The sequence below is a fragment of the Candoia aspera genome, chromosome 15 (assembly GCF_035149785.1).
Source record: "Candoia aspera isolate rCanAsp1 chromosome 15, rCanAsp1.hap2, whole genome shotgun sequence".
In the NCBI taxonomy this organism is placed as follows: domain Eukaryota; kingdom Metazoa; phylum Chordata; class Lepidosauria; order Squamata; family Boidae; genus Candoia; species Candoia aspera.
The window spans coordinates 15,813,127-15,826,093 of record NC_086167.1 but is presented as its reverse complement, the minus strand read 5'-3'; the positions used below and the strand labels follow the sequence as shown (position 1 = coordinate 15,826,093).

Here is a 12,967-nt window from a genome sequence, read left to right as displayed (position 1 = left end):
ATCTGAGGGAAGGAGACAGCCCTTGCGTCCGAGGGAAGGGTGGGGCTTTCATGGGCCGGCGTCCCTCGCTCCTTTCCGGACACACCCCTTCTCCGTCGTGGTTGCAGGGGGCAGACCGCCTCCCTCCTCGCCTGCGTTTGTCCACAGCTCGCGAGACTTCGTGTGGGAAGTCTCGCGAGATCTCGAACGTTTCAGGACGGAGGTAGAAGCGGCGAGGCCGGTCGCCATTTTGGGGAAGGGCGTGACCGGCGGGCGAATCTTTAATTTCAGGTAGAACATTTTTCAGGTAGGACTGGTTGACACCGTCCCACCCACCCCCGTCTGTTCTGCGAACCACCATAGCCGAGCGGCCGCCAAAGGTCGCCAAGATGTGTATCACAAGCACGGCCCTAATTTCCCGAGTGTTTGGCTGCATTCGCAATATTTGGCATGTCTTTGGTCCTGTTTGGGACGCGGTGGCGCTGCGGGTTAAACCGCTGAGCTGCCGATCGGGAGGTCGGCGGTTCGAAACCGCGCGGCGGGGTGAGCTCCCGTTGCTCGTCCCAGCTCCTGCACACCAAGCAGTTCGAAAACATGCAAATGTGAGTAGATTAATTGGTACCGCTTCGGCGGGAAGGTAACGGCGTTCCATGTAGTCATGCTGGCCACATGACCATGGAAGTGTCTACGGACAAACGCCGGCTCTTCGGCTTTGAAACGGAGATGAGCACCGCCCCCTAGAGTCGAACACGACTGGACTTTACGTCAAGGGAAACCTTTACCTTTACCCTTTGGTCCTGTTTACCGGTGGTTTTTCCATAGTCACGCATCTTTCTTAACCCCCTTCCAGTTTCTGAGGGGAGCGGGTGAGAATTCAACTTTCTGGCCGTCAAGACTGATGCTCGGTTATGTTGGACTGCCTGCTCTTGTGCAGCCGGTTTTTTTTTTAAATAGCACGATCCGTGGAGGCAAGCGATTAAGACTTTCTGTGCGTAAATCAGGGCATAAGACAAAGTTGGGAAGAGCTAAAACGTATGGACTTCAACTCCCAGAATTCTTAGCAATGACTGTGCTGGCTGGGGAATTCTGGGAGTTGAACTCCACATGTCTTACAGTCAACAAGGTCAGGAAACACTGGCATAAGGGATCTTCCCGTGAATTTTATTTGAGTTTTTGTGGATACACAACCAGTCACAAAAGATGGGGTGCAGAGGGCTCCGTATTCACCCCCCGATTCTTCCCCAAATCTCGGGCTTTGGTCACCCTGGAGCCTCACCTTGCCATCCAAAGTGAAGCAAATACACGTTAAGGATAAAATCTTTTATGTGTTAGAGAAGGTACAAAAAGAGTGCAGAAAGGGGCTGCTTTACAACATTTGATTCTCAAAAGTAGCCTGTTTTAGAGTAAATGCTTCTATAGATTTTCCATTCAGGTTATATTGTGTGGAGAACGTGAGATTTTCCTTGCCCTTATTATCTCCCCCCCTTTCTGGTGGGGACATTACAGATGAAGGGGCCTGGTCTCAGGAAAGAGCCAAGAACAGTTTTAAGCAGCAAAATAAATACTTCTTAACCACCGGTTACATGTATGTTCCATGGGTTGCTTATAGAAGGCAGTTTTTCTTTCCTAATGTAGAGTTCTCCAGGGTAAATTCCTGATTGATTTTTTTTTTTCTGTCAAGTATGGGGTGACGTATATGGACGGCTTCAGGTGGTGGTACTTCTTCAAGAATTCTTTTGTGGGACTTTGATGGTGACCTAGCAAGAAGACACAAATAGATGGGATTTGTGGTTTTCTATCTACTCACCAACCCCTACCTATCCCAACCCCATATTGTAAAGGCAAGTAAGTGGTACGAGTTTGGCTTAATGCATCAGCCTTCTTACAGTTCAGAAAATAATATCCCTCATGTGCTGTTAGAATTACCAGTATCTACCTAGTAAGCCATATTTCCATTTGCAACTGAGGGAACTGAAGGTTGCCATCCTTGGGCAAAGCAAAAGTCAGGGCTTTCAGGAACACCGTCAGGAATACATTAGTTATTTAAGTAACACCGCAAGGCATTCTGTTACTCAGGATACGGGCTTCCCATTTTATCTGAGCTCTGTAAACTCGAACCCAGGAAGCTCACATAGCTTAAAATAAATCCTTCCTTGTATCTGACCTGACCTGAAGATGTTACCTACAGTACACTCCAAGGGAACCAGTAGTGACAATACTCACTGTTTTTACTTCCATGTATGGGGTCAGGCCATACTCTCCCCCCTCACGCCCTTGGCCAGATTCTTTGTACCCTCCAAAGGGAGCCTGTGCCCCGAACACATTGTAGCAGTTTACCCTGCAAGAGACAGTTGGCATTGGAAACGATTTCGATTACATTCCCTTTGTGATACAAATAGTCAAGGAGTTAACCCTATCGCTGTAAATTTAAAGCAACATTGAATGCATATAGTAACAACTGAAGACAAGTACTCCTTTGTGATGTGGGAAATCTCAAGTATAAGCTTCCAGTTTTCATTAACTTGAAAGAGGATGGGGAAAGAGTGACTTAGAAGAGTCTTTCTCTACTTCCCAACAGGGGTTGGGGACTGCAGCGTGGAAAGCAAGTGCTCCAGAACTGAGCCTCTCCTTTTCCCTTCAGAGCTACATTCTTAAGTTTAAGGGCTTACCAAACAGTTCCGGCTCGCAAGCCCTGAGAAACGTAGTTTGCTTTGTCAATATCTTTGGTGAAAACCGCGGCCGCCAGCCCGTATTTGGTGTCATTGGCCCTCTGGATGACTTCCTCGATGGTTTTGAATTTCAAGATCTGCATAACAGGTCCAAAAATCTGTAAAAGAAAAATATATGCAAGATTACAATGTATCCTTTTAATACAGAAGCCCCTTGGTAGGGGCTTCTGACACGAAAAAGGGATTCTCTGCAATATTACTGCCCAAAGTCACATATCAGGGTATGTATTTTAAGAAAGCGCCGTCCATTTTTACAGGCTGGACAACTCTGCAGTTCAACAATCGTAGTTATGTAATGTGAACCAATATAACAACAACAAGGTGGCATAAATTAGAAATGTACTACTATGGCAATGCATGATTCTCCCAACCTCTTCTTTGGCTATTGCCATATCGTCCTGCACGTCTCCAAAGATAGTTGGCTGGATAAAGTAGCCCTTATCTGCGGCAGGGTTGCCACCACAAAGTAATTTTGCTCCTTCCTTTTTTCCACTGTTGATGTATCCAAGGATCTTCTTATACTGTGTTTCATCCACCTTAAGGGAACCACAAAAGACCAGCCTTATCAGTTCAGTCAAGGTGCTACTACCATCAGGGTGCAAACCTGCCTGCATGAAAAAAATTCACCAAGCATTTGATACTGAAGGCGGTGACAGTGACACTTTTTAAGGCCAGTTGCCCCAGGGGATTAGAGTTGTGGAACAAACAGACTAGGTCAACTGGACTATCACTTCTATCTATGAGTTTCTACCTTTCTCTGTTTTTAACCTGCAAATACATCTGCACTTTACTGGCTAGATTTTAAGTAATGCTAACATTTTAACTTAAAGAGAAAATTATGTTTTGCGTAAGGTGCAGTGGTTGAGAGGACTGTTTCCTGTCTAGAACCATGGCTCAGTTTTTCTAATTCAAGATAATATTTCAAAGGCGCTCCCCGAAAAGTGGGTGGTGCACACTGGAGTTGTTTTGTTCTCACCTGAGGCCCCTGTTCAGTTCTGAAGTCAAACGGGTTTCCAACTACTCTGGATTTGGCCCTCTCCACACTCCTCTCCACAAACTCGTGATATACATCTTCCTGGACAAAGGTCCGAGATCCAGCGCAGCAGCACTGTCCTTGATTGAAGAATAATGCGAAATGAGATTGTTCGACAGCCCAGTCCACTGGAGGAGGAGGAGGGAGAGCATCCAAGTGAGGCGATTCAGAAAAAAACAAAAAACACCCCCAACCAGTACCTTTAATTACTGTAGTAGCAGTAGTAAGAACAATGAGTGAATTTAATTTCCCTTCCACCTGGAAACTAGATCCTAATCCCGCATCAACAGCACCAGCGTGGCCAGCCTTTACCTGGACTGGTTCAGATCCCAACACATTACAACTCCTGTTTTCCTCACCAATCCAACATAGCCAGGATTGAGAAAAGTTGATCAAGGCTGAAGAAGACTGGTCTGAAATGCCTTTGCCCTTTCCAGGTAAATGAGTTGGGACACTCATCTTTGCTTGTAGGGTGCACGACATGCATTTCAGTGAAGAGCTTATCCAAACTGCTATGCTGACTGTGAGGTTCCCACTGCAGTCTGCACGGAAGCTGCCAGCCCCACTCCAGATGCAAACTCAATCCACTGCCTGTCCCCACCAAGAAGAACATCTTACTTTCAGCATCAGACATGATAATGTTTGGGCTCTTCCCACCAAGCTCAAGAGTCACTCTCTTCGTGTTACTCTCAGCTGCAGCCTTCTGGATCTGGTGCCCAACCTGTACAGTTAAGAATCAGACACTTCTATTGGACACTATAACAAGCTTATTTAAAGGAAAGACCAGTGATGGATTCAGCTTTGTTTGGTGTTTTCCAGTGCCCAGAGGCAACAAGACATCGCTCTACCTTTTTTAAGACTGAGGTCTAGTGGCTGGTTAAAGAATCAAGGAATTCCTGAAACCTGCAACCCTAGGCTATAATTTCGTACCCAAGGCAAATTCCTAAAGCCTCATTAGGTAGTGAAAGACCTAAGTTGAAGGTCACTCTGTTGGACCAAGGCAGATGAAACATTCCTGTACCTAAAAGTGACCCAATATTTAGTGAAGTTTGAGCAATTTAATTTATACCCCATTTGTCAATATTGGCAAGGGATTTTTGAAGTTCTCCCACCTCAGCTAGTATTAGTGGGTTGAACCAAGAATTCCTTCCTAAACAGTTTTATTTGTAAGTAAGTCCCATTAATTTCAATTAAATTAAGGTCAGATCTGTTTATTTAGAGCCATAGTGCATGCAAGTAGTTGTTTTAGGGTTTATTGAGAGGCTCACCCACAATATTAACATGGTTTTAGAAACAGTGTAAAATTAGACTGTTGTGGATTAGTTGAATTGCCTAAGCTACTTCACTGTTTTTGTTTGTTACATTAAGGCAAACTGAGATGGGTATTTAAAATAATTTTAAATTTTAATTTTAAAAAATTAAATTGTATTCAGAGCAAAAATGCCATGCTATAGACCCATCAAGCAGTATTTGGGGCAATGAATGGCTCCTTGATCGGGGCAACCAAAAACCCACTTTGAGAATCACTGCAAAATCTTAGTATCAGTATTCTGATTTATCACATTAATTTCAATCCCAAAGGCTGAAAAAGAATGAGAGGATATAAATATTTAGTTCCTCACCGAGGTGGAACCAGTGAATGCAACTTTATCCACTTCCATGTGAGAAGATATAGCAGCACCAGCTGTAGGCCCAAAACCAGGAATAATGTTCACCACACCTGGTGGGAATCCAGCCTGTTAGACACAGGAGAAAATAATTTCCTAACTGGACAGATCAAGATTTACAGATAGGCCATCTGACTAAATAGAAAACGTGGAGGAAGCAGTGGCAGTTAGAAATTTGTCCCACACATTCCAAGTGGGCAAGCAGATAACACTCAGAAGTTGGCCGATATTCCTCTGAAAATCTCCCTGATAGAAAGGATGGCAGCTGACTCTAGAAGGAAAAAACAGGAAAGAAGGGCTCCTTGTTTGTTTCTTCTCTGCATACAGGTGCAGGGGTACACAGTGTTGATATAAGTGAATCTCTGGAATGTGAGCAAAGAGATGCTGGAAAACCCGTATGAACCCCTGGGATGGATCTCTTACCTCTTTGATCAGGCTGGCAACGTACAAACCGGACAAGGGAGTTTGCTCAGCCAGTTTCATCACCACCACGTTCCCTGTGGCCAGTGCAGGGCCAAGCTTCCATGCCTGCATCAGCAATGGGAAATTCCACTGCAAGAAAAAGAAACGTAGGTACTCAAAAATCTTAAGTCCCCTACATTGGATTGCACAATTAATTTCTCACAGAACTGGGCTCCCCTCCTCTTTCCCCCCCAAATCAGAAGATCTGTAGGATCATAATCTCAAAAGGAATGTGGCAGTCAATGGGCAATCAAATAATAGCATAGAGCAATAGAACTATTGCAGTGTAAAGTAAGCATCTGTTAGGTAACGTTCTAGAGGAAATCTAGAGCATTCTTCTCTAATTTGAAGTTGTCTTCGTGTGTTAAACTCCAATCCCACCATCCTCAAACAGATAACAAATCTTGTCTCAGGTTGATGGAGATCACAGTTGGGGAGCCAACATATTTGGGAGAACAAACAGGAAGACAGAAACCCAGGATCCTTTTCTAAAAGTGGGCTACCCAAGCAAGGCTTTGAATAGGTCAGAGAAGAGGACAATACTAACAACACGTCGTCTTTGCTTCTGTTCAGTCCAAGAATCGCATTAAAATCTCCCCATCTCTACCACCATAGCACAGAAGTACAGGACTCGCGATCTGCTGTAGACCAGCTTGACTTACCGGAATGATCTGTCCACAAACACCTACTGGCTCATGTCTTGTATAAGTGAAAAAGTCTCCATCGATGGGAATGGTTTTTCCGTGGAATTTGTCAGCCCAACCTGCAAAGTACCTGGAACAAAACCATAAAACATTAAAGGTGTTACTAGAATCACAGACAAAGTTCCCACAGAAATTTGCAGAAATCGTTGAATGAAAATTCACTCCCAGCAATATTTTGGAACAGGATTAGAAGCAGGGACACAAACCAGTTGTGATTTTGCTTCAGTTGCAGTTGAAATTTATAAATTCTACACACATCACCCAACCCATTTCAGTTCTAATTCACATGAAAAAAAAAGCATTATATATATACATACATACATACATATATATATATATAATCAGTATGCAGAAGGATCATTGCAAAGTGGTTATAATGCAAGCAAATATTCAAAAAGTGTTGCAATATTGTCATATCTAAATATTATTTGATAGATAATAAATACAGTCTATGCTATCCAATCCCTGCTTAATGTTTCTTTTTGCTCAGCTTTTGAAGAGGGAAGAGAACAGGTGCCTCTACCAAGTTCAGGAGATGCAAATCCTCCCAGATATATTTTAATCCTTTCAGATATTCTTTTTTAAATAGGCTAAGGGATTTGTGCACCTGGCTGAACAAACAATGTGATTTGTTTCCCAACTCTAACCTCGTTCTGGAGGAAAGAAAGATTCCTTCCAGATTATGGTTCAGGTTTGCTTGAGTGAAAAAAAAAAATCTTGGATTATTAACTGCTGGAAAATGACAACAGAATGTATTTCACTAAAATGACCTTTCCTTTAAAACACCCGCAACAGGTTCCCCCCCCCAAAAAACAACCGGCAACAGGGCCGTCCTAAGTTGTGCCTGGCAACAGTTCAGGATATATTCATTGATTCTTACCGGAGCTCCTTGACAACCATGTCTAAGTCTACCAGGTAGGAGATTGAGTATGGCTTGCCATTGTCCAATGTTTCCAGAGCCTATGAAGAAATTTTAAGCCGGTTTTTATAAACCCAGGTTCTGCTGGAGCTCTCAGGTTCTGAAAAGAGAGTGGAGCATGCGCAAAATACCCCCCCCCCTCCAACCATTCCATACATACGGCCAAATAGGTCCGGTCTCTTTCAATCAGGTCAGCGAGACGGTTCAGTAGTTTGCCCCGCTGGGAGGCATCCATCCTTCTCCAAGGAGACCCAAATTTGAAGGCATCTCTGGCTGCCGTTACAGCCCTGTCCACATCTGCCTGGAAAGGAACCCAGGCAGGAGAGTATCAGCAGGGAGCCCTGCTGGGATGGCAGCCAGGAAGAGCAACAGCAGCAGCAGGAAGACGGCAGACTGAGATGGGCAGAGTCTGGCCTGGCATAATTCCCCCACAGGTACCTTCCCCATCTTGGTATCTCTGGATCACAGCTAACGCAGCTGTGGATCGATGGGGCAACCCAGTTGGGGAAGGTGGAGGCCTGGCTGGGCAGCGGAGCGCATGCATTCCTAGCTGGACAGCAGTGTAGGAGGAAGTGGCAAAGGTGGGTCTGCAGCGCTAGAGCCAAAGCGTGGAAGCGAGCACTTTCTCACTGACGAAAGCCCTCAGCGCCTCCATCTTCCCAGCTTCTCAGCCCCACCCCAGGATAAGACACCACAGACCCTTTCACCAACCACTTGGTGGCTTTCTGTCAATTGCCACAAAACCAATCCCGGCACAAAGTTAGGAGGAAGGAGGGGTTTTACTGATGCACCTGGTCAGCTGCACGGAAGCAGGAGTCCTTCGTGGTGGTGCAAGGAAAGTGGCCATGAGGACAATTACGAAGTGCATGGAATTTGTCTGTGAGGGTCTGGGGAGAGGAAAACGGCGGTTGGGCGAAGTGCCGTTAGAAAGCGTGCGATTTTATAACTGGCCACACCGAAGGTGGGAGAGGCGCATGGCACCAAAGAGCAAGGAGGCCAGTCCTACTGCCCAGCGGGAAGGAGAGGACAAGGACATGCTCCCACAGCCCGGATGCTGCACTGGTAGCAGTTGAGAGGGCCTGAAAAGACACCAAGGCTGCCTTGCTGCAGACCAAGCCCAGAACTGTCTCATCGAACAAATGCTGCCCAAGAGCCTTTGATCATCGGATGGAAGAGATGTTTCCATATTGGCCATATGTTGTTGATTACTTGCCTGCATTTGCACCACTAATAAATAGTGTCAGAACTGAACGTACACGGATTAACACTGCAACTTGCTTGTGGAATATAAAACTTTTTATTTTCTATGCTTTAGAGAGGAGGAAGAACCTATTATAAGATCGCATTTTCTACTGTTCCATATTTTCTGTCACCACTTACTAGTTGTTCCTCCCTCACATTCTTCCCTTGGTTGAAGCCTGCAGGGAATTGCTTCTGAGGTTGTGTGTGATTTCTGCTGTGTCATTCCTGTTGGCTACTGCTGCCTCAGCTTCCCCGTAACAGTAGATTATGCTGTTACGAAACCACAAGAACAGGCACATCTGGCTGCCAAGCTGTAGCCATATAAAGCCTGCTGCTTTGGCAAACTGAGGAATGTTTACTTTGAGCGTGGCCTACAGCAGGCTGGAAATTGATTACTTTACAATCTTTGGCAAGTGCAAACTCCTGGCATGTTTTATGTTGCAACACACCCACATACATAGTCTGGACATCTTAAAAACTTTGGATAGCATTCTTTGTGAGAGCTAAAAATGATTTAGATATTGATTTATCGTAACTGGAGTCTCACAGCAACTTTATACATTGTGCCTGTCAGCATAGTAAAGAATTTTGAACCAGGGAAGCCTGTGATTTAACTGCCTACTTAAACTTTCAAAAAAACCTGCAGATGGCACCACGTTCTCCAATGTGGTGGCTGAACCAGGATTTGCATTACCCCAATATTGTACCTTGTCACCCTCTGCAACCTCGCAAATGACCTCCCCTGTGGATGGGTTGATGGTTGGGAACGTTTTCTTGCTGACTGCATCGTGCCATTCATTGTTGATGAAAATCTGCAATTCAGAACACAGATCTATCAGCATTTGAGAGCTTGCTAAGACAAATCTTACATTTTCAGTGACTGTTTTGGAACAAAGATAAGTGGGGAATAGCTTGGTTTAACAACCAACAAATACATGACTATTAATACAAAACCTCCATGTTCAGAGGCAGTACACCTTTGAATTCATGATTTCCAGGAAGCCATAGCAAATGACAATTGCTTGCAACAATTTAAAAACTAAGAAGTATTCTTAACAGAGATTGGATCCCTATAGTAAAGATAGCTACTGCCCATGTTTTCCTGGGTGCTGCAGGAAAAAAAAATAGGGAGAAAGAGAGAACTCTGAAACTCTATTTTCTGGAGTGGTCTTCCGTATAACAGCACAGGAACCCAAGTCTTTCTGTTCATCTCGATGGCTTTCGTCAGTGGCGCTCAAGACACTGTATTTATATAGGGAGACTTTCTTGCATGTTACCTTTTTCCATCAATCATTATGGACGGTGGGTATGGACGATGTGCCTTCACTGAACCACATTCCAAAATGGGAAGCAAGATTGGCTAACCAGGTTTCGAAAGCAAGGCTTTCGAAGAGCAAGTCTTGAAGAAAAAGGAAAGCTGGTCCTGCTTCGAATTGTGCAGGAGTTGCAAGTCAGGCCGGGGTTGTGACTGAAAGGTCAAACGGCCTGCAGAGAGTTTTGCAACTCCCTCCATTTTAATCACCCAGGCATACTCAAGAGGACATTGGAGTCAGGAAAGAGAGAGACTTGGGTGTGGGAGAGGCGTGTTAGGAGCAGCAGCGATAACGGTGGTGGAAGCAATCTCAAGGAGATCCCAACGGTGAGAAAAATCCAACTCTGTCTGCATCAAGACTGTGTGGGATTATTGTCAAGCATGCCCAAGCAAGCCAAACCAATAACCAACGTTAAATTAGGATTGTTGCTGTCTTTAAAACCTAGTATGGTTTGGCAACAATGAATCATAATCCTGAATTCAACTCTCATGTGAACCTACTCAGGTCTGGTTTCTCAATTCACTGATATGAAGAGCAAATGAGTAGCATCTACTGGCATGTGGCTTATTTGTACCATAGTTTTATCAAGCCAGAACATTTCACTTGCACCGAGGATGATTCCGCTACACATTGACTGTCCCCCCGCTCAATCCCTTGTCATAGTGAGCGTGGGGGAGGCACGCTGTCAGAAGCTGGGGACCAACATCATCTACAGCGCGTGACCTTCATTACTTTATGGACCCACCGTGGTCTGAAAGCTGCCCCTTGCTTTCAGTGGGGTTTGGCTCTGCACCTGGTGCAGAGGTACAAGGACCTACCTCGTCACAACCCTACCTACCATTTCCTGCCTACCATAACTCATCAGAAAGTTGCATGTCTTCCTTAGTGGAGCCACGAAAAAGAAATCGGCAGAGCAATCTCCCCCCCTCAGTCTCTGGACAGAGGATGGCCCGTCTCCGCTGCTCAGTTTCCTGATGGCTGATGCTTCTCCAGTCTCCAGAAACGCCTGGAAATGGGGTGCAGAAGCAGCACCGGGAGAGGGAGGGGGTGCTCAGCGCTCCCCAGAGGCTGTCCGGAGCTGGCCAAACAGGTAGGCGCACTCTCACTTTGATCTTAGTCCGATTCCTCCTGCAGAGGAACAAGTTTGTTCTCGGTGGATTCTTAAAACCTTAGATTGACAAATTTCCCCCAACATCCCACCATCAGTTCCCAATCCTAGATCCCAGTTCCAAGGCAAACCCTCTGACTTGCTCCCTAGCTCTTCCCGCGGTGCAAATTTAGGGAAAACAGGTACAGCAGCTGGTAGCCATAATACCAGAGCTATGCTTCTGTGGTTGATAAAGGCCGTGATAGTTCAAATCACATTAGAGCCGAGGCATGAATGACTGAAGTACTTGGAGGTCATTATAATTTCACAGTAGCTTATACGGTGGGTACACAATCAAGAGGGGGCCTAATTGTTGCCCTTACCACGGCGATGGTACGCTCGTTGCACACACGTCGCAGCCCGCGTTATCGAGCAGGCTAAGGGGCCCTGCCCGCAAAGTGGACAGCGCCGGCTCGAGAGGCGCTTCCAACCACCTGTAACGCCTGCACAGGCCCTTGTGCGTTGCGCGGCTGCGCTGCTTGCGCGACTTCTCGCCGGCCGCGGTGGAGTCACGGCGCCGCGGGATGCCCGAACGCGGCCACCGAGGCGGCTGCACCGGGAGGGGCCGCGGGCGACCCGGGGATCTGCTGGTCCAGGCCACTGGCACCAGGGAGGTGCAGGTCGGAGCGACAGCCCGCGGGTGGCCAGAGGGGCCCAGTCCGAGAGTGCCCGCCGCCAACTAGCCGGGCTCCCGGGCGCCGCGCGGTTCCCCTTCCCGCGGCCGTCCGAACCGCCTCCCATCCCCTTCCCGCCCTGACTCCGGGAAAGGCGCCCCCTCCCCGCATTCCTGAGAGCCTCTCCAGCGACCTTCCGGTCTGCGGCCGCGCTTGGGGGGGGCGGAGGCCTGCAGGAATGCCTCCCCCCCCCCCGACTTCCTCGCCAAGCCCCGTCCCGCGGTCGCCAGTGGGGCGGGTGGGAGCGCGCAGCGTCCCGTGCGCGCTCGCGCTTTCCCCCGCCGCTCCCGTGGCGCGCAGGCCCTCCTGCGGGAAGGTTGGGCCGGGCTCCCCCGCGCCCCTCACCTTGTTGCAGGTGATCTCTGGCTGCGGGTTGGGCGCCGGCACGGCGGCGGTGGACAGGGGCTTGCAGGCGAGGCGGAGCGCGGCCGCCCCGGGGCGCAGCCGGGGGGCGCTCCGCAAGGCCACGGCCAGCTGCAGCATTTTCCTTCGCGGGGACCTTTGGCTGCGAACGGCTCTTTCTCCTCCGCCGCCTTTTCAGCGCCTTTCTCGGCCGGGGAGGGGCTCAGGGCCAGCCCCCTGCCTCCCGCCAGCCAATGGCAGCCGAGCCAGGCGGGCAAAGGCCCTCTCGCGGAGCCCGGCCCCCGCGTTGCGATTGTCGCCAAGTCACACGGCGACTCACAAATTACGCCTAGCGGACGGGGCACCGGACCGGACCCGCGGCAAGGTGCATTTCCCCGTGAAACGCCACCGGCCCCGTTGCTCCCCTTTGGAGCGGGGGCGCTGGGCAGAGCTGCCACTGTCCGGGATTCCCTCCCCTGCAGGCGCCAGGCGGAGTTCGACCGCGCCCAGCTCCCCAGGCAGCGGCGCCCCCCGCGCGGTGGACTGGGGGCGGGGGGGGGCTCAAGCCCCATCAGGTGGAGCCTGTGACTGCCTTGGTCTCCTTGGTGCTTGTTTGCTTGGGAATCCCCAGTCAAGGATTCTTCTCCACTGAAGTTTCTGTTGATCAAAGCTGAATATACACACAGAGGGAACAAAATACGGTCCCCCAAACAAAATGGGTTTCACTGCCAATCCTTCGAGGCGGCTTTTTAATCC

The 12,967-nt window shown here is 48.1% G+C and overlaps 1 protein-coding gene across 1 annotated transcript; it reads right to left on the bottom strand.

Moving 5' to 3' along the window:
• Nucleotides 1-1,284: 1,284 nt before the first annotated feature.
• Nucleotides 1,285-12,367, bottom strand: ALDH2 (aldehyde dehydrogenase 2 family member). The gene is made up of 13 exons (XM_063315433.1): nt 12,215-12,367; nt 9,443-9,547; nt 7,654-7,794; nt 7,455-7,534; nt 6,533-6,644; nt 5,832-5,960; nt 5,364-5,477; nt 4,360-4,462; nt 3,685-3,869; nt 3,080-3,244; nt 2,649-2,806; nt 2,203-2,317; nt 1,285-1,736 (listed from the first exon to the last, which is right to left on the bottom strand). Exons 1-13 carry the CDS (start codon nt 12,350-12,352, stop codon nt 1,704-1,706), a joined length of 1,578 nt encoding a protein of 525 aa, XP_063171503.1. The 5' UTR covers nt 12,353-12,367; the 3' UTR covers nt 1,285-1,703.
• Between the last annotated feature and the right edge of the window lie 600 nt (nt 12,368-12,967).

Excerpts from the sequence above, each read along its gene's own strand:
- ALDH2 (XM_063315433.1), bottom strand. The coding sequence starts at position 12,352 with ATGCTGCAGCTGGCCGTGGCCTTGCGGAGCGCCCCCCGGCTGCGCCCC. Across the intron at positions 3,870-4,359 it reads TATCATGTCTGATGCTGAAA|TGGACTGGGCTGTCGAACAA; the intron begins GTAAGATGTTCT and ends CTCCTCCTCCAG. Across the intron at positions 1,737-2,202 it reads CATACATGGAAGTAAAAACA|GTCACCATCAAAGTCCCACA; the intron begins GTGAGTATTGTC and ends TCTTCTTGCTAG.